This window comes from Eptatretus burgeri, chromosome 24, assembly GCF_056783735.1.
Source record: "Eptatretus burgeri isolate ZD-2024b chromosome 24, Ebu_testis_v1, whole genome shotgun sequence".
Taxonomy (NCBI): domain Eukaryota; kingdom Metazoa; phylum Chordata; class Myxini; order Myxiniformes; family Myxinidae; genus Eptatretus; species Eptatretus burgeri.
Window position 1 is genome coordinate 285217 of NC_140984.1, and position 20940 is coordinate 306156.

At 48.2% G+C, this 20940-nt stretch overlaps 1 protein-coding gene across 1 annotated transcript in view; it reads right to left on the reverse strand.

The window, feature by feature from the left end:
* Positions 1-96: 96 nt before the first annotated feature.
* The window catches only part of LOC147007817 (rap guanine nucleotide exchange factor 2-like), a 24395-nt gene continuing 3551 nt past the window's right edge, over positions 97-20940 (reverse strand). Inside the window, exons 3-18 of the mRNA XM_085866272.1 lie at positions 20494-20598; positions 20185-20353; positions 19299-19435; positions 18719-18877; positions 18383-18523; positions 16789-16953; positions 14505-14612; positions 11940-12134; positions 9887-9995; positions 6664-6883; positions 6275-6408; positions 5223-5463; positions 4617-4997; positions 4266-4477; positions 3621-3744; positions 97-1278 (exon numbers count right to left, since the gene is read on the reverse strand). Of these exons, the coding sequence (XP_085722398.1) occupies positions 996-1278; positions 3621-3744; positions 4266-4477; positions 4617-4997; positions 5223-5463; positions 6275-6408; positions 6664-6883; positions 9887-9995; positions 11940-12134; positions 14505-14612; positions 16789-16953; positions 18383-18523; positions 18719-18877; positions 19299-19435; positions 20185-20353; positions 20494-20598 (2883 nt within the window). The 3' untranslated portion in view covers positions 97-995. The remainder of the gene's footprint in view (positions 1279-3620; positions 3745-4265; positions 4478-4616; positions 4998-5222; positions 5464-6274; positions 6409-6663; positions 6884-9886; positions 9996-11939; positions 12135-14504; positions 14613-16788; positions 16954-18382; positions 18524-18718; positions 18878-19298; positions 19436-20184; positions 20354-20493; positions 20599-20940) is intronic.

The window sequence follows — 20940 nt, forward strand, 5'->3', positions numbered from 1 at the left end:
ATACACCGCACAGCGTTTAATATTCACGAGATAGAAATCAAACACAATCGTGTTTATACACCACACAGCGTTTAATATTCACGAGATAGAAATCAAACCCAATCGTGTTTATACACCGCACAGCGTTTCATATTCACAAGATAGAAATCAAACCCAATCGTGTTTATACACCGCACAGCTCCCTCCCACCGGGAGGCGGATTAATAATAATTAAACCTGAAAATAAAAATCTCCTCAAATATGATTTGATTCTTTTTAAGTAGTTCGTTTCCATTTGTAATTCACATAATTATATTTCCCCCCTGTACGGAAAGACCACCTGCACATGAAAAGTGTAAACAGGTTGAACTTTGCCAGTACGTTGAATATAAGAAGAATTGCCGATCATTCTCGCACATTCTGTGCGTTTTTCTTTATTAGGAAAGGATTAACATGTCTGGATTTGAAACATGTGTTACAACCATCCAAGCAGGATCTGTCCAAGAGGACTGAAGATAAGCTTCACCCGGAAGATGTCAACACCACACAAACTGGTGCCAGCGCCAGAGATGATAAATAAAAACCTGTTTCTTACTGAAAACGATATAAACACCAAGATTCTCCATTTGTAATTGAGAGATCTGGAAGAATCAGAAATTTCTTCGACAATGGCCTCCTGCGTCGAACTTCCTTGAGTAATTTCGTTGTTGCCTCTGCCGACGATGGTGGACGGCGGTTCAGTTTTCACCCCCTTGTTTGTCTGTCTGTGAGCACAACATGTGAAAAACAAAGTCATGGACGGATTTGAAATTTGAACGAAGCTTCTGGACAGGTTGGGTGTCCAAGTACGAATCGATTCGATTTTCGGTGAAGATCCGAATCCGGATCCAGGTGTGAAAATTATGTAATTTTTGAAGCGATTCTTCACCATTGAGAGACAGAGAGAGATTGAGGACCAAAAACGATACACAGCATGATATTTCAAAAAATGTGTGGGCCCGACATGTTGTCGTGGATCAGGCGTGGCACGGCGTGGCGGAGGTATGCGCTCTACCCGGTGCCCTTCCGGTGTTGCCTGTACTCCCTGCCGGTTCGCACTGCAGTGAAAACGAAAGTAGCCGGTCTTCATCGCGCTCCACAGAAAGTCCGGCCAAGTATTGGCGGACGCGGCGGGCCATGAGCGCCTCCTTGTAGAGCTTCTTGGGATCGAGGAAAGAGGAGCGCCGATGCCGTTTCTTGCGTCTCCCGCCAAGTGTGGAGTCCAACAAGCCGGCGCCCGCACCGCCTTCACTCAAGGACCTGCACACGCCGCAACCCACAGTTAGGTCATGCCCGGGGTGTGTGAAACAAAGGATGGTTATTGTTCAAGAGAAATGAACAAACAAAAAAAAATCAGGAAATTAATCACAAAATCCAAAAAGCTCATCTATTTAAGGATCCAGAAAATTATTTAAGTGCTTGATTAAGCTCTTCATAAAGTGTCTTGTGCAGAGTCGGATGACACCGGTTCACAAACAATAGGAAAGGAAAGGAAAATGACGAGATTAAGAAAACCAGCTCGCTTGTTCACAATCCCAAACTCATTAACGAGACCGTCTGCTCACACAGGAGACGCGGTTTTGTTGTATCGATTTGGTGTGTCTGTCTGTCCAGGCATGAACTCCCCCCCCCCCAACCCCCATTTGAGCTCTTGTCTTCAAATTTTCAACAAACCTTTATTACGAGAATACGGAGAAGATTAAGTAATAATTGGGACAATTATTACTTCATGGTTTCGTCCTCCCACACAGGTACAGGCAGCGCCACATCCCGTGATCCAGTGAATCCATGATTCCCCAGGCCCGACCCAGACGTATATCACTGCCAAGGTAAGTGAATCTCTCCACGACCTCAACATCCTCACCACAAACAGGTACACACGGGACAGCAGCATCCGAGATGTCATTCAAAGCCTGGATCTTAGTTTTGACCCAAGAAACCCGTAATCCCAGCGGCTCCGACTCCTCATTCAGCACCTCGAGGGCCCCCAAAAGGATATCTAACGTCTCCACAAAGATGACCGCATCATCTGCAAAATCAAGGTCAGAGATCTTGACATTCCCAAATGATGCACCGCAGCTTGATCTCTCCGACATCCTCCCGAGAAGCCAGTCCATACAAGGGCTGAAAAGTGTGGGGGCCAGGACACACCCCTGATGAACTCCAGTAACAACAACAATCCTCCAGAGGGCATCCCGATTCACTGAATCAAACACTTTACAGAGATCAACATGAGCTGCAAGCAGCCCCTGCCGAAACTCTCGTCTGCGTTCGGTGAGGACCCGACGAGCAAGGATATGGTCAAGAATTATCGGAGCAAAGACCTTGCCCGGCACTGAGAGCAGCTTCACCCCTCGGTAGTTGTTGCAGTCTTGGCGATCACCCTTCCCTTTCCAGAAAGGAACAACAAGGCCCCTCTTCCAGTCAGTTGGGATGATGCCTGTGTTCCAGGCAGAGCACAAAACTGCATGCAACGACACGAGTGCAGCATTTCCACCAGCCTTGAGAAGTTCGGCATGGATGCCAGAGATCCCTGGAGCTTTATCCTGTTTCAATCGGTTCACCGCAGCCCGTGTTTCTACAAGCGAAGGTGGACCACAGTTGATTCGAGGGTCAGCAACAGGGATTGTAACACCCTTGATGTCCAACACGACAGCTGGTGGATCAGCCTGGTACAGCCGCTCAAAGTAACCGGCCCAGCGGGCCTTCACTTCGGACTCCTCTGTCAAAAGCCCACCACCCTCTGCTCTAACTGCAGTACACCGAAGGACGGGCTGGTTGAACGTAATGCGCGAATTCCCGTGTAATCAGGACCAGAATCATTTGACCATAGGTAATGCTCTACCCCCTCACAGATTCCTCACACATAGTCCTCCTTGTCCACCCTTAACGCACGTACAGTTTTACGCCTCAGCTCCCTGAACAGCTCAGCTCTTCCATTCAACCTGATCCTGTGACTCTGGTCAATGGTATCCAGTGTCCCTTGAGAGACAAAATTCTTCTTTGCCCTCCGGTGAGTTCTCAAGACATCCACCGGCAACATCAAGGACGGTGGTCTTGAAGGAACTCCACAACTCTTCAGGACCTCCAAAAGCACCCAGACCCCCCAAATATCCACTCAGCTAGTTTGCAAACACCTCAGCTACCCTCTCATCCTTGAGCTTGCCAACATCCAGCCTCAGCATGGGATGGTACCATTCTCGCTGATTTAAGCGGAAACTTCAGTTTCCAGCCAAGAGATGTTTGGGAAGAGCAACAAGTTTCAGTTTGTGCATCGGAATTGGAGGTGATGTGATCAACATCGGGCTTGCACATCGAAATCTTCAGCAAACACATCTTCCTTTTGGCCTCTTGTGGCCATAATGGAGTAAGTGACAGTGGTTTTGAGCACACACAAATCAATGCAGTGCTTGATTCGGTCATCAATGCATGTTGTACCAACATCTCATCTCGGCCTCATAGGATTTTTCCTGAGTGTGCACTGGTTCTCCACTAAAGACCTGCAGGTCAGCCTGTGATGATGGTTGGTGATGATGATGGTGATGAGAACAAAATGATGGTTTGAGAGAAGTCCGGAGTGCTGACGGTGACAACGCGCTCACCTTTGCCGAAACACAAACGCAGGTTCCCGAGTTTCCGCCGCCAGGCTCCCGACCGCACGCACCTCCTTGGCAATCATCCTCAGCTTCTCAAAATTAACAAGACCATCCACGTACGAGTCGTTGCCTGCAAAAAATTCCCACAAAGCACTTTTCAGAATCGACGGATGGAGTGAACTTCATTGTCGTGTAAAACTATGACGTCATTGTCCATTTCCTTTTGTTCCCTTTCTCTTCAAAGATGTGAAAACAAATAAATAAATGTTTAAAAACCAAATTATTTTTCAATATTCTCGGTTCTCGAACTTGTTCTTTCCCAGCAAACGTAAACAGGTAGGTTCAAGTACCTTGGTGGTGTATAAAATTATATCGGTCAAGGGTTCATGACAATAATGACTGGAGCGAAGCCGACGGCACGCCATCTCAAATGGCCACGCTTCCCACCGGAAGCCAAGTTGAAAGATGGCAAAAAGTTCCACCGGGAATAACCAAGTATCAAATTTTAAGTTCAGTTATTTAAGTTCAGTTGGCCTCCGCCAGCTCGACAGACGAACCCGCAAATCCCAACAGAAAACACAATCATCATTTGTTCAACCTTCTGCATTCCCACGAGCACAGAGGCCGTCAGCACGAACATGTGAGGCTGACCTTCATGGATGAATGTGAGGTCCTTTTTCACCACCGGGAACAGCGGGATGACGGGTGGCTGCAGGTAAGAGCTGCTCAACTCCGCACGGTACCTTGCCATGTTCCGAGACGGGTCAAAGAGACCTTGGAGGTCCTGAAATCGCTGTTCGTACTTTGACGGCAGCTTGTCCCACGTGTGCCGCAGCCGTGTCACCGAACAGTGACTCAGACCACTAGACGGCGCGAAGAGCGACATTGTTTTAACGGAGCCGTGAGAAGCAGAGCATGGAGCTCTGGAAATGCTGGAAGTCGATCGTGGCCAAAGGACAAGGGAGTGCAGTCCGTGTTTCCCCGTGTTGTCGCGTAACCCACCTGATGATGGCGAACGTGGAGTTGAAGTTCTTGTGTTGCCGGCAGTACATTGCCACCTGAAGGAAGCGTTTGACGACCTTGGCCCTTTTCACAGCACTCCCTTCGCACAGCAAGGCCGACGGCACCCAGAAGGTCTCCTGGTCGAACAGCTGCTCAAAGTGCCGCAGGTGAGGTGTGGTGGCATTAGGCAACCGGAAAAGGTCCTCGACGTACTCGGTAGTCGGGATGGCGGCGAACGACTGAAAATCCCGCACGGAGAGCTGTTCCGCGAGCTCAGCGCTGCTCAAGCGCAGCACCGACATCTGCGCTTTCCTCTGCAACTCCCGCACGGCCTCGTCGGAGCACAGCGTCTCTATCTGACGGACATTTTTCAGGTAGTACCTGTGGTGAGGACAAACAACGGATCGTCCAGTCTTTGAAAATGATAACATGGATGATGGATAATTATTTATTTTCTTTTTTTATTGAAATGAAGACTCATCTGCTGAAAATTATTTACGATCTTCGATAAATGCAGAAGATGCTCCTTCCGCCAGCATTCCGTTAACGTGTACGAGTCAGACATCACCAGTTTCATGCTGACACAGCCTTATCGGACAGCCGTACCGTGCGTTGAGGTGGATCTTCTCCGCCAGGTGCACCGTGGAATCAGGTAACCGACTTTGCTTGACGAGACCCGCTGGAGTAACGGATACCTCACAGAGGCAGGAACCTTCAGGTGGTTCCTGCAACTGGAACTCGCGCTGTGCGGCAACTACGGCTTCACGCGCTGTGCTTTCTCGACTCGTGAGCACGTAGCGACTGCTCTGATCAGCACGATATACTCGTACTACTTGGTCAGCAAACCCTGTGAGACGATGGGCAGAGCAAAGATGTTGTCAGACATTTCATATTTATTTGCTCCCAAATTTTATTCCATAATAATCCACTGACTTTTGAAATGCTCGGTCAGCATGCGCAGGAACCCCAGGAAACTTGCGCGTTCGGGGCGAAAGAAAGTACATCGTGCGTGCAAGATGAGAAATGTCACCTGAAATGGCTCACAAAGCTCGAGAACAAGTCGAAAATACTTGGAAAAGTTCCCGAGACAAAGGGCTGCGCCTCTGCACAAATAAAGACTTGGAGAACTTTCTCAGCTTTCTCAACGGGCAGCTGCTCATCCCGCAAACTGCTGATCGTGTGAGTCGGTGCAAGGCCCGAGGGGACGGGTGTGCGCTGCACAAACCCCAACCCCTGACAGATCGCTACCAGTGAATGGACCGTGCGTCAGAATTAGGTGCTGCTGAACACCGATGGGAAAGACAAATCTGGGGCTCGTGAATGTTCAGGTTGAGTTTAAAATGATGATATTTATTATTAATCATGTCGGGGTGGGGTGCTGGGAGCTAATGGGAACAGTGAGGGCTGTTATAAATATATTGTTTGTTTCATTCCACGGCCACAAGAGAAATTATGCGATTTTTGCATCTATTGGTGAAAGGAGAAGCGTTGTGTGTGTGTGTGTGTGTGTGTGTGTGTGCTCGCTTGTACGAATTAAATCAAAAAATTAAATTAAAAACCCCAAAAAGCAGAAATCACCATCACTGACGAGGAAAACACATCCCAAAATGATGTTTGAAGGCACAGCAGCAGAAGTGTGGCCAATCTGTGCTTATTACCATGAGAAGAGCCAGGCACCGAGTGATGGGGAGGACTGCTGGAGGAAAGGCCTGCGGTTGGGGGCTGGGGCACGGGTCCGCGCTTTGAAGCCTTCATGGCCACCATGCTGTCATCTTGGGTCACCGGCACATGGCTACGTGACAAACATCGGTGTAAAAAAAAACAGAACACGAAAGTTAAACTCTGCGGTGACGCGGAACGCCAGGTTCAACGTCCATCCGAGGGACGATGACTCGGCCTGGATTCCGACCACCAGGATGGCCGTTTGTAGCCGCGTCGGGATTCGAACCCAGGCTAAACAGCTGAGAGTTGAGTGCGCACACCTCTCGGCTATCCAAGCTGCTGTTGTGCTCACAAAATTGGTGCGTGCGAGGTGCGACGGTCGTACTTGGGCTTCGGAGGTCGAAGCAGGTGGGTGCGCGAATTGGCCGTGGGTGTGAAGGGTTCGTTGTCGGGCGAGGAGTTGGACCTTGGCTGTGTGTGTGCGCCAGGTGAGGGCTCCACGGCGCTCAGCTCTGGGACACAGTAACGCTTCCCGGTGACACGTGCTTCGTGTGCAGGACACGTGATGCTGCATTCCTCTTGTCGGGAGCACGTGGTCTTGTAACCTGGAGGCAAACATGACAAATGGAGTTTCCATTACTCACACGAGTCAATGGTTTCATGACTCGTTCACGTTTTCACGGTTTGCCCATTTCGTGCCCCACCTGAGCTCAGGTCGACATAAATTCGCCGAGCTCACAGGTGACAATTGCACACATTAAAGTTTCCATATTTCTTTGAAATTTATCTGGAAGCGCAGACGTCTCGATATTTCCTAAACAGACGCAGACGCCCCCCTTGCTGTGCGTCTCGTTTCAGGAAAACCCAACACTGCCTGAAGGGTTTTTAGCCGCGTCTCGCGGAGCGAACGTGGCTCCAAGAGAGCTCCGCATTGTTGTTCTTCTTCTTCTTGTTCTTCTTCTTCTTCTGTGGAAGACAAAACCTTCAGGACTCGGCTATTTTATATACAGCATCCGGATCTCCTTAAATACTGTTACGTTTGAGGGGGGGGGTATGCATTCAAAGGGTAATTAGGATGTTTAATTAGGTATGCCATGCTGTTCGAGTTTACCAGGATCTCGATGTAATAAGTAGCAATTCAGTGGTGATAAGTTGTCTAGTAAATGTTCATTTCTTCAAGGGGGGAGATGATAATTGTCACGTAATTAGATAGGGGCACGGGATAGGGTAAGTGTGTCTGCGTAAACCCCTTTTTGATATTCTCTGGAGACTGGCCGTGACGTCACAGGACAGTGCAGCGGATGGCTCCGCCCCGTGATCACGATTGGCGGAAGGCGATGGCGGTGGGCCAATAAACGGCTCGATTGAAGTGACGAGGACAGAAGGATAAAAAGGTTCTGTTCGGGGTCGAAAAGGAAGAAGAAGAAGATTACAACCAAAAGATCGTGGTTTTTTTGGTGTGGAAGCTGTGGCGGCAGAGAGCGTCCTGGTTGTTGTGCTGAATCGATCGTGTTCTTGATCGTGTCTGGGAGCCTTGCCGAGCCTCGTGCCTCGCTTTGGTTGGCTCTGGGGTTCTGCTGACTCGGAGTGCGGGGTCGGGCGGCGGGCGGACCTGCCTCCCTCTCCTGCTCGCGGCTTGGCGCCGGAGCTGGTTCCCTGGCGGCTGTGAGCGGACTTGGGCCAAGACCAGGAGGTCGACAGCACCACGGTTTCTCCTGCCCCCCTGACGAGAGCAAGGCCAGCTCGTCCGGCACCGATCCAGGGACAGTTGCGTCCACACCACGGTCCAGCCTGACCACCAGAAATAGCTACGTTTTGTGTGTGTGTGTGTGTGTGCTTGGCGCCTTAGAGGGATTGAGAACTGTATATTCATTGGAATTGTCTGTGTTTTTACCCCACGCCCGATCCCACACCATCCCGTCGAATCGCCCCGGATCCCTCTTCTTGCCGAGTCTTGTTATTTCTGATAATAATAAAAACAAATAAACATCATCAACTCAGTGAAAAGTGACTCGTGCCACCTTCCTCGTCCCGTTTGCGGTAGAGCGATTAGAACCGCCATGTTTGGGTTATAAATAAATAAACCGCCTCCATCGTTTCGGCTCATTCTACGTTGGCGGGACTGTTCAAGTCCCGTGGACGTCACAATACTAAACACCTGTACACATCCTCGCATTGACGGTGCCTTTTGAGAGCGTCTATCATGAACTTTTAAATATATTCGGACATTTGCTTTAAAGTTTCGAAAAGTTCACGTTGCTATTTAAAGATTATTCCATTTCAGGTGTTGTAATTTCGTAAATACATGATTTTCTCGTCATGAACGAGGATCCTCCATGACGGGTCTTGCTATTGGCTCCATCAAGGCACGTGACGAAATATCGGAAGTTGTTGTTGTTATTTATATATTTATCCATTTTTTTATTCTTTATTTATTTATTAGCGGCGTCGCGTTGCGAACACTGGCTCGAAGAGAGCTCCGCGTTGTTGTTGTTGTTCTTCTTCTTCTTTTGAAGACAAAACCTTTATGACGCAGCTCTTGGACACATTTGTCCTTGTCACACATCGACTGCAGGTTCCCATCAGGAGGGTTTCGCTTCCCAGGTGGACGAAACAAGTGGGTTTGTTGCGAATGTCTCAACAAGCCTCAGTACACCAGGAGCAGGTCACAGGTGCACGCGCCAAGGTAAGAGTGTATGTTTCATGAAGATCTTGTGCGTCGAGAGACAAATGCCGATGGAGTGCTTGCACAGGGCTCGCAGGATGGACTGACTACAGGTGCGCACACTCACCTCGAGGACGTTCGAATGCCGACCCTGCTGTAAACAGTCATCGTGACGTTTCACAGGTACGGTGGTTCATGAACGTGTGTGCCGTCCCTCGGGTGGACGTTAAACTGGGTGTCCCACCTGTCAGCATTAGTTAGTGCTAGTTAAAGATCACTCGGTGCCTTCGCAAACAGAAGGTGAGCTGTTGCCGTGAAGAAATTTCAAATTCCTGGCAAGTCGGTGGTCTTTCTGTCTTCTACCGTCTCCTCTCCGGTCTCTCCCCCCTTGCTCTCTCTCTGCGATTTGTCTCCCCCATATTTCCGCAGGGCGCTCAAGGTCAGCCAACAACTCCCTTCTGGGAAAACTACCAAAATCAAGAATCACTGCTCACATTCACTGTTTCATTCCTCTTTTTTCCCGCCTTTGGAATAAACTCCCTCACTCTTTTCAATCATACTCCTCCCTCCAGGTCTTTAAAACAGCTGTTCACCACCTATCACCCCCCATCCAAATCCTCGATCTTTTCTACCCCCGTTAATCCACCCCAAACCCACCTCCTTCAAATTCCCTGCTTTCCTTCCTGAAAGTCCCTGTAATGTCCATCTTGTATTCCCCATGTTTCCCACCCATCCCTCTCCCTTCCACAGATCTCCTAATGTCTCCGTCCCCCACTGTTTTGTCCGTCCCTCTCCCACCCCTCTTGTCTCGTGACCCCCTTGCTGTGCGTTGCTTGGATGAAATCTCTTTGGTTACGTGGACATTTTATGTGATGAGGTTGAATACAATCATATACAAACAACAAGTGATCCAATGATGTCCCCCCAGGTAGAACGCGCTTACTCAGGAGACCGTTCTTCACGCTCAAACACAGATGGGTGCTCTTCTTGAGAAGGTCCTCCGCCGTGTTTACGGACACGTTCTCAAAGCTGTGCCCGTTCACTTCGACAATCTGTCGGACAAAATGTGACGGCACACCCTCAGGGACGGGCAGGTTTCAATCTGATGGCCCAAAGAGGGCCACCGAAGCTTCGTCAACACACGTGACGTGTATTCGCTGAACGCAACATCAAATCTGAGCTTCGGCGATCGATCAGATCGATTACGGATGAACATGAACGAAGCACCGTCCAAATAAAAGAGGAATCGTCAAGCAGTAGTTACATCACCGAGCACCCAGAGAATACAGGCTCCTCTGTGTGCTACAAGAGAACAAACAACCCACATTGTACATCAGGGCTGAAACAGGGCGACAACAAATCTCGAACATTTAACAAAATGGGAGAAAACTGGCGCGGCGTTGGCACAACAAGACTTCAAAGCAAGGTCCTCGACTTGATGTCATTGGAGACCGGTAATGCTTCCTTGTGACTACCAATTGGTCCTGCACGGACGTCATCCATCAATCCATTCATCTCCGCAACGGATGTGCAGAAATTGGACCGAACACCGGTGGAGGAACTTCCGCTCCGTGCTGACGAGGACCAGCAAGCCCGAAAAACGTGTCCGTGGATGTCCCTTCTACGGGGTGGACTGGTCTATAACATTGAGAATTAAATTCTCTTCCCAGTGTTGGCTGCAGCACAATCCGACGAAGATGTCGGGGGCTGTAGCTCTGCGAAGCTCATGGCTAATCGGCAGAAGCCGAAGGAACTGTTTCACCGGAAGAGCGTTTTAAAAACTAGAACGGCACTCTTCGAAATCACGACGGAAACTCTTCATGCTTGGACATCACATGAACCATGAACTCTTCATGCTTGGACATCACATGAACCATGAACTCTTGAACAGAGAGAGGGTGAGCAAGAGCACAGGAGCAGGTTTTTAGGACACGTGGGCTGATGCCGTCCAGCTGATGCTGATTACCAGTGCCGAACAACCACTCTTTCTTGAAACCAGATGATTGCAAAAAAAAAAAAAACATTGAACGGCACTGGGTAGAGCGCAAACACCTCTGCCAAGATGAACAGTTCACGGTTTGTATCGCACTGATAGACCGGATCTGCATCCGGACCTGAAACAAAATCGAATCAGGTTGTTCTTGTCACAAAGCAAACCTGTCCACCAAGTTTTGTCCGGATCCATCCACAACAGTTTGAGATATCATGATATATATATATATATATATATATATATATATATATATATATATATATATATATATATATATATATATATATATATATATATATATATATATATATATATATATATATATATATATATATATATATATATATATATACCGGGCGTAGTGGCGTGCGCCTGTAATCCGGCTACTCGGAGGCTTGGGTTGGAGGATCGCTTGAGGACGGGTGCTCTGCGTTGGGCCGCGCTATGAGAGGGTGTAGGGCAGCCTGGAATCATGGCGAAACCCAATCCTTATTCCCTGTGTCGTAAGAGGCGATCAGGGTTGCGTCAGGAAAGGCATCCGGCGTAAAACCTGTGCCAAATCAGTATGCGGATCATAACGGATGATCCGCTGTGGCGACCCCTAACGGGAGCAGCCGAAAGAAGAACATATATATATATATATATATATATATATATATATATATATATATATATATATATATATTTGTCGTTTTTGGGGCCGATCTCTCAATGGTGAAGATTCATTTTCTAAAATATTGAATCCGGATCTTCACCAAAATCAAAACAATTTGTTCTCATCACAAACCAAGCCTGTCCACCAAGTTTTGTCCAAATCCGTCCACAACTTTTTGAGATATCCTGCAGACAAACAGACAAACACACAGGGGTAAAAATACAACGTCCATCCACCTTCGGTGGCAGAGTTAACGACGAATAATTAAATAAATATTTTCCCCTCTGATGCAACGTTAACAACATCGAAGTTGTTGTGTGAAAGTTTTTCCCAGCACGGTGGTTTTACCTGATCCCCTCGCCGCAAGCCACACTCGTCGGCCTTACTGCCGGGCTTGACCTTCGACACGTATATTGCGCCACGAGCACGTGCCAGCTCAAACTCGAGGGGCGAGTCACGTGACGAGCGCGAGAGCGTGACGTTCCGAAGACGAGCCCGGGTCGAGCAAGCGACTCTGAGAATCTGCGAGTACTCGATCATTTCCTGCGGACAGAGTTTCGGAAAAAAGGAGTCACGACATTAAAATTGAGAATACAACAACAAAACAAGATCGGGTTCTTTCGACTTCACTAACCAATCAGGAAGATCGATGTATAAAGCTGGAGCAACAATGAACCCGATTGTGCGCCATGGCAACGGTGGGCCCTTTGTTTTGTTCGACCCTTTGTGTGTCGGTTTCCACTCGAGTCAAGTATCGACGGAGGGTATCCGTGCACCCCACCCAGGACTCCACCAAACCAACTTCCTTTCCTGGTCCCATTACACATTTGAGATGTTAACAAGAAACATTTCCCGGCACTCTGGCGATATTCGAGATGGCGTCAAAAATGGGTAAAATCATAGAATACCGTAAATAACATCTCAAAACTGTGGCAAATTGGAAAAATAATCATTGGGATTTGGTTCCTCGTCATTAGTTACTAGTTTCTGATAATTGGGTTTTGTTGCCATTTTTAAAAATCCAAAATGGCCGCCAAAATCTGCAAAATCAAACAAAATTATATATAACAGCCAAAAACTGTGACAACATTGTAAATGATTAATTGGAATGATGTGTTTCTCATCATTAGTAACTAATACCGAGTGATTGAATTTTGTTACAATGTTTAAATTCCAAGATGGCATCTAAAATGGCCGCCACAATCGGAAAAAATCACACAAACTTGTACATCACAGCTTGAAACGAAGAATAATATACAGTAAATTAATATCTGGATTCATTGTAAGATATATGTTCCTGATTATTAGAAACTAATAGGATAATGTGGTTATTTATGTTTTGTTGCCATCAATAAAATCCAAGATGGAGTTCAAAATGGTTTTAAAAATGGTAAAATCAGAGTAAATATCAAATAATCATCAATGTAATAATAATGGAGGGACAGAACCTTGGAATATTCATCTTGCAATTCTTATCAAGGATGTTTATTATTGTTATCGTACTTAGAATTGAAGATGGTCGATAATGTGAAAGCCAGAAAACACCCACACACACACCCACCCACACACACACACACACACACACACCCCTATACACACCCCGATGCACTTTGAATATTTACATACACTCAAGTATTATGTGAACTAATCTTTTTATGTGTTTTTTTATCTCTTTCCAGGTTAGATTAGTTCGCTTCGCGAGACCGTAGCTCGTCAAGATCAAGATCACAAGTCAAGATGTCAGACAAGCAAGAAACAGTTTAATGTAATTGTCAAAAGAAAGTTGTTGAAATGGAAAGAAAACGCAAACGGGAACATCGTGTCATTCGTATGTCTGGAATAAATCATGGATCGTTCACATAATTTTCAGACTTGACGAATCCAAATGATAGATCGGCAATTCTCAAAAATATACGGGATCGTCGCTTGGCCGAACCACCAGGTTCTTCGTATCGAATGACGGATATCTGTCCTGGCATTCCTGATGAGATCCAGGAGAACGAGGGCTATCCCCGAGGATGTTACCAAAGATTTACCCTGAACCTACATCGGTTAACAGCTAGTGAACCATCTAACGACCCTGAAGCTCCTGGACCATCTACCAGCCGAGAAGGAAGGGAAAAGCGCAAGAAATCATCAGAATAGATCATTTTTGGACCTGATTGTATTTTCTACAATTCTGGAGGCCGAATCCGTGTGAAAAAGGCAGGCATCGACACAAAGGAGGGCACCTCTTCGTTCGAACGTGATGGATGGCAGAAAGTGCTGCAAATAGCAGAAGAGGACAATCCCGCGTGGTTCCAGAGGCGAACCTGAGGATTTGACCTGTTTTCAGCAGAGGTCCAACACCACCCAAAATGCAGAAAGCAGTCCACGTACCTCCAATTATCAGAAACGAGTAACTCATGATCAGGAACCAAATCCCAATGATTATTTTTCCAATTTGCCACAGTTTTGAGATGTTATTTACCGTATTCTATGATTTTGCCCATTTTGGACGCCATCTCGAATATCGCCAGAGTGCTGGGAAATTTTTTTTAGTGAACATCTCAAATAAAATGTGTAATAGGACCAGAAAAGGAAGCTGAATAAACCGGTGTGTCCGTAATTGGGAAATGTTTATTATGTTCATGGATTTTAAACAATGGGGGGAGGGGGGTCATGGGTGGTGGAGGACAGGTTGTTTACCTCATGTAGTGAGGGACAGGTGGTGGTGGGGGACAGGTGGATTACCTCATGTAGTGAGGGACAGGTGGTGGTGGGGGACAGGTGGATTACCTCATGTAGTGAGGGACAGGTGGTGGTGGGGGACAGGTGGATTACCTCATGTAGTGAGGGACAGGTGGTGGTGGGGGACAGGTGGATTACCTCATGTAGTGAGGGACAGGTGGTGGTGGGGGACAGGTGGATTACCTCATGTCCGAGGCAACTCTCAAAGTTCTCCAAAAGGCGCATGAGCTTCGGGTCTGACTCAAAGTCATTGAAATGGATGCAGACCCACAACAAAACGACCTGCGTCACCTGCCACGAAGCACTCCAGGTAAGTTCCAGAAACATCCCAAATATTATCTGTTTGTTTATTTATCGAGACAAAGACATCATTCCGGACACAAAATAAATATTTATTTTTAATTAGTTCTTCACCTCGTGCAGAATAATATTTAACTTGAAAATCTTTTTTATTAATTATATGACAAAATATTAGAGCAATTAAATTTTCTTTTTGCTGAACAATATTCAAATTAATCAATGAGCCGCCGATGCTCCAAAAGTAAAAGTTTTTTTTTGGGGGGGGGGGAGTTTTAGAACAAAAAAGTAAAAGACAATAAACTCTTTGGCTGATCGCAGATCAACTCATTCCGCAAGCATACAATACAAGGAGAGACCACTCGGCCCATTACACTGTCACACAACACCCTGTGCACCCCCACCGACAACTAACACCCCCGTGCACCCTCACCGACAACTAACACCCCGGCATACACCCACCGACAACTAACACCCCCGTGCACCCCCACCGACACCTAACCGCCCCGTGCACCCCCACTGGCAACTAACACCCCGGCATACACCCACCGACAACTAAAACCCCGTGCACCCCCACCGACAACTAACACCCCGTGCACCCCCACCGACAACAAACACCCCCGTGCACCCCCACCGACAACTAACACCCCGTGCACCCTCACCGACAACTAACACCCCGGCATACACCCACCGACAACTAACACCCCCGTACACCCCCACCGACAACTAACACCCCGTGCACCCCCACCGACAACTAACACCCCGGCATACACCCACCGACAACTAAAACCCCCGTGCACCCCCACCGACAACTAACACCCCGTGCACCCCCACCGACAACTAACACCCCCGTGCACCCCCATCGACAACTAACACCCCTGTGCACCCCCACCGACAACTAACACCCCCGTGCACCCCCACCGACAACAAACACCCCGGCATACACCCACCGACAACTAACACCCCCGTGCACCCCCACCGACAACTAACACCCCAGCATACACCCACCGACAGTTAACACCCCCGTGCACCCCCACCGACAACTAACACCCCCGTGCACCCCCACCGACAACTAACACCCAGGCATACACCCACCGACAACTAACACCCCCGTGCACCCCCACCGACAACTAACACCCCGGCATACACGCACCGACAACTAACACCCCCGTGCACTCCCACCGACAACTAACACCCCGGCATACACCCAGCGACAATTAACACCCCCGTGCACCCCCACCGACAACTAACACCCCGGCATACACCCACCGACAGCTAACACCCCCGTGCACCCCCAACAACAACGAATAACCCCGCGCACCCACCACCGACAAGCTAACGCCTCCGCACACCCCACCGACAAGCTAACACCCCCACCGACAAGCTAACGCCACCGCACACCCCCACCGCTTGACCACGGATTGGAAACGAACAACCAAGCAGCTTGGATTGCGCTCGCCAAGTGGCTTAAGCACTCAGGCGAGCACTTCAACAAAACGGTTGACAAGGAACGGCAGGCTCAGCATGCGTTTAGCCATCGATCATACAAACAGCATGGACCCGGAGATGGCCGGAATGTCAAATAATGTCCCAACTGGACAAATGAACACATCGGAACAACTGATGAAGTCGATTGAGATTTTGAAATTTCGCTTAAATTAAGAGATTCTCGAGGTTATGGCATGTGCAGAAATGAAATAAAGCTACGAATGAGTGTTTACAAGCATTGCAATGTGTCCAGCGATTCGTAGGTATGATGATCAGGCATTGGATGATGTGAGTAAGGAAAGTGAAAAAAAATTATCATTCAGAAACTGTTGTGGCCTGTTCCAAGTCAAGGCATTGTTGAGCAGGCTAAAAAAAAATGGCGAATTAAGACCCCAGCGAAGGGCGGGATGAGCCTTGATAAAGGATATAATTAAATTCGGCCGTTACTTATCTTCAAAAGGAGTGTTTTAATTAACCCAAACACCCAATTTTCACTCTTGCACTTCCTTGGAGTTCCCTTCGTAGGCGTGCAAAGTTTCAGGCCACAAGGTTTCATGGTTTTGGAGTTATCGAGGAGACACATCCACTACAACTGTCATTGGTCATCGAGACAATATGATGCAATATTCAGGTGACCAAAAATGAGAGAAAGAAGGCCCAGTGAGGATTCCTCCCGTCACACCTTGTCGCGAAGGCTGTTGTCGTGAAACCACGTGAGCAGTTTGCGTCCAACGGGCAAGCCATTAGGCAGGAATGTTCGCCAGGTGAGCAAAAAGTCCTCCACATATGTGGGATCAACCAGCGAGTGTTCCTCCACGAGGTGGTCGATCAACCCTTCTGGGCTTCCCTGGTGAGACAATTGAAGTTTGTTGTTCATACAATCATATTATGTGCGAACGTTTCAATATTCACTCGCGATTCTGCACCAAAGCCGACACGGCGCCATTATCTACCATTGGACTTCGAAGTCCGACATTGAAGCTCAACATCCGAAAATGGAACTTTTCCGCAATGTTTGGCCAAACCAAGAGAAGCTGCTCGATCCTCAACGCGGAATTCCCATCAGTTTTGGCCACTGGCGATCCCATCCAGGCCGAGGTTTACGCGCGGCCTCGTGTCAGACTCGTCAGCCCGATGGCCGAGAGACCAAGGTGGAAAAAGGAAATGTAGCCTGAGATTCGAAATGACGTGTCGACTCGATGATGTAAATACGAGATTCAAATTGAGGACCAGGTTTGCGGTGTATAAGGAGGACGCATGGAAACGCACAGCACTCCGCCCGGCACGTGGAAACTCCATTTCCAGGTAGGCCCGGTCCAGTGGCTCAGATGCCGACGCTCCATTGTTTGTTTGCACACAAAATGTTGAGAGAACCAAACCAGATGATCGAGAAAAAAACCATATTGCAGTAAAAGGTGGAATATCAGGAACAATGGTGGAACTGGAGGGACGTTGATGCAAGTTCGTTTCACTTTTTCAAACAAAACGCCAGAGTTTGCAACAACGACGACACACTTTAGGATAATGAGCAAATCACTTCCGGTTCCGGTTTTTGAGGCGACGGCTGGTTCTCCCCAGGGGTCTCTGCTGACTTTCTCAAACATAAGTTTCTGGTCGTTGTTCATCGCGTTTTGACTGTTATTTTGTTTCCTCCGTGTTTACTGTGTGTTCCAAGTTCGGTTTTGCTCTTCCAAACCCCTCAAATCTTATTCCTCCCCCCACCCACTCCCATCTCCACCATACCAACACCTAGTCTCATCCTCTCCCTCTTCCCACCCCTCCCGTCTCCCTCCTCCCCATGACCGTGCCTGCTCTCATCGTCTCCCCTCCCTCTCAATTTAGCCACCTCCCTCTTCAAAGCAAACTTCTCTCTTCCACCCCAAGCTTCCCCCTCACCTTTCAAAAAAGCTCCCCCCACACCTTTCTCCCTCAAATCTCACCCATCACTCCCCCCTCTCAAAGCTGCCCCCATTCACATCTACAAGGCTGCCTCCTTCCCCAACCTCTCTCTTCCAGCTCCTTTCTCCACCTCCTCCAATCTCCCACTTCCCTTTGCCCCCTCCTCTTATTACTCCCCACTGCTACTTATCCCTTCACCACTGAGCCCTTTCTCCTCCTCCCCATCCGACCCATTCACCACTGAGCGATTCAAGTGTGTAAAGGTGTTCGAGCCCAGCACTCGACGTTTGTTCACCCTGTCACAAGGTACTGCACGAGCGGCTTCACATCAGCTTTCGTGACTGTGGGAAACAAGTCATTGTGGAGCAACAACATGCCTTGAGGACAATGTGTCCCTTTCGTGGGCCCGTACGGTCCGGCTCACGGTGTTCCTTGGCCCGCACGACCTCCCCGTGCTCCTCCGCACGCTCTGCCTTGTTAATAATACGGCAGTAGTCCTGCTGGGTGACGCACACAAACTGAACACACACACACACACACACACACACACACACACACACAGTCAGAATTTTCAAAATCAATCAATCAAAATATACAACAATAATAGAGACAGGTATGAATGTGGTGTCAAGGTGGTCACCATGACATTGAGGAGATGGTCGACTCGGTTTGCCATTTTGGAGTTCCAAACTCAAACTCAACCAAACACTCACCCGGCAATCATCCACCGTGGTCAGCATGTCTCCGATCATGTACTGCTTGGTCAGGGATGGCGTCACACCGAAGCCGTTGCCCACGCCCAATGCTTTCACCCGTCCCTCTCTCTCAATGATCTCCACCGCACCTTTCACGATGACACACCACGACTCCAGCTGATGAAGACACAAGTTTCCTACAGAAGAGTTTTCACAGACCCAAGTACAGGTTTTCGTGATTCTTTTCCGTATTCTCATAATAAAGGTTTGTTGAAAATTTGATGAGAAAAGGCGAAATGGGGGAAAAAAAAAAACAATGTTATTACCTGGACAGACAGACAGACAGACAGACAAACAGACGCAAGTGATTGGAAAAGCACGTGTCAAAAAACCACGTGTTTAATTGTCGTGTGTGACGTCATTGTCCCACAATCGTCACCACGCCAGTAAAGCCTTCCCTTCGATCTTGTGTTTTCCAGGTGGATTTGTAATTTTTTATTTATTTAATAAAAACTCAGGTGATTGTTCAGCATCTAATGGGAGATTAAACTTTGATCTGTGAACAAAGGGCACACTGGACTTGAACAACGCGGCTCACCTGTTCCTCATTTTGAAGCACCGTTGTGCCAGCTCGGTCCACCACGGCGAACACCACAACCGAGCACAACTCCCGCCGTACCGACGTCGTCATGTCCGCGAAAGCCGGGAACTGTTGCACGAAATCCAGGAGCCGCTCTGATAGGGCAGGATAAATCGGTCCAACAGGATGAAGGATGACATTGAACATTAATTAATTAATTAATCGTCCACCTGTCACTCAAGTCCTCATTTTCATTGTGTTGTGCTTTCGGTGCCTGTTCCCTCTTTTTCACGATCTTCTTGTTTCATGTGCAGCGCAAGGCCATCAAATGTCAAAACTTTCACTCTTTTCAACTTTTCAACAAGTTGTTCCACCAACAAGACCATCAGCACACACGGGATTAAACTTGTACTGTGACGTCACACACGATAAACACTCCAACAAGCCAGGTCAATGACACCCCTCAACGAGTCACGCGACTCAGTTGCACGCAACTGAATTGTTTACGTGCGGATGTTTTTGCAACCGGTTGCGAGCAGTCGCGAGCAACTGGTTGCTTGCAATAACGATGAGCTCCAATTCAAAGTGGCGTGCTGAGCGGATAGTCGTGATGCATTTTATCAGACGCACATTTGGACACCACGATCGGTCGTCACAGTCCTGGTTGCACGCGCAATGACAAATTAACGAACCTTGTTGCGCGACGACTCGCTCGGATACGGACAAAGATGGAGTTGCGTGAACTTGACGGCGGATTTGGTCGCACAAGTGATTACTCAGGAGGTGTGGACCCAATTACAAACGAACCCCATCAAGGTGCGTGCACCGGACGAACAACAAAAAGCTGAAAACAGACATTTCCCTTGAGCGAGTCAAAGCAACTTGACTCCACAACAGGCCTCACCGATGTCATCGTCCGTCCGGTCAACAGGGTCCTTCTCCATGCAATCCCGGATAGGGTCTCGGCTGGACAGCCACACCGATGCCCGTTGTCCATCTTCCTCAATATCTTCATCACAGTCCAGCACGGCCTCCGTCGGCCATGACAGACGCAGGTGATGATATTTCATGACCTGCACATACAAGCACACACACACACACATCACCGTTCTCATTGTCTGTCCATTCACTGAGCTTTTCTCCTCTTGAATAGTTCAATGGGAATGGAAGTTGAGAACATGGAGGAGGGCACGATGTTGGTCGCTCGGTGTACCTGGAATATGTCCCAAAGGCTGGACCTCTCCGACTCACTGGTTGGGATGCCCGCCGTACGGTGACGACCCTCCCCGAGGTGCAGCTTGCTCAACTCCTCCGGGAGCTGTGCAGGACAACACGTGCAGGTAATTCACAAAGACGTCACAAGGCTGTGAGATAGGAGGTCACAAAGAGGGATCACTTGAGAACATTACAACATGTGACCTCCATCATGACGGTCGCCACTCATCTTTTACATCACGAGTCATCCATCGAGGGTTCCTCCAGAAAAGCAGATGTTTGGACGTGGAAACGTGAAAACAGTCCGAGAACTTGGGACTCCAACGACCAACGATTCCTCGATAAGAAGAAAGCAAACTTTTCCAGCATTGAATCACTCACCGAGTAATTAAACATTGTACATTACAAACATTACACACCAACGGAGTTTGAAAGGTTCACGACT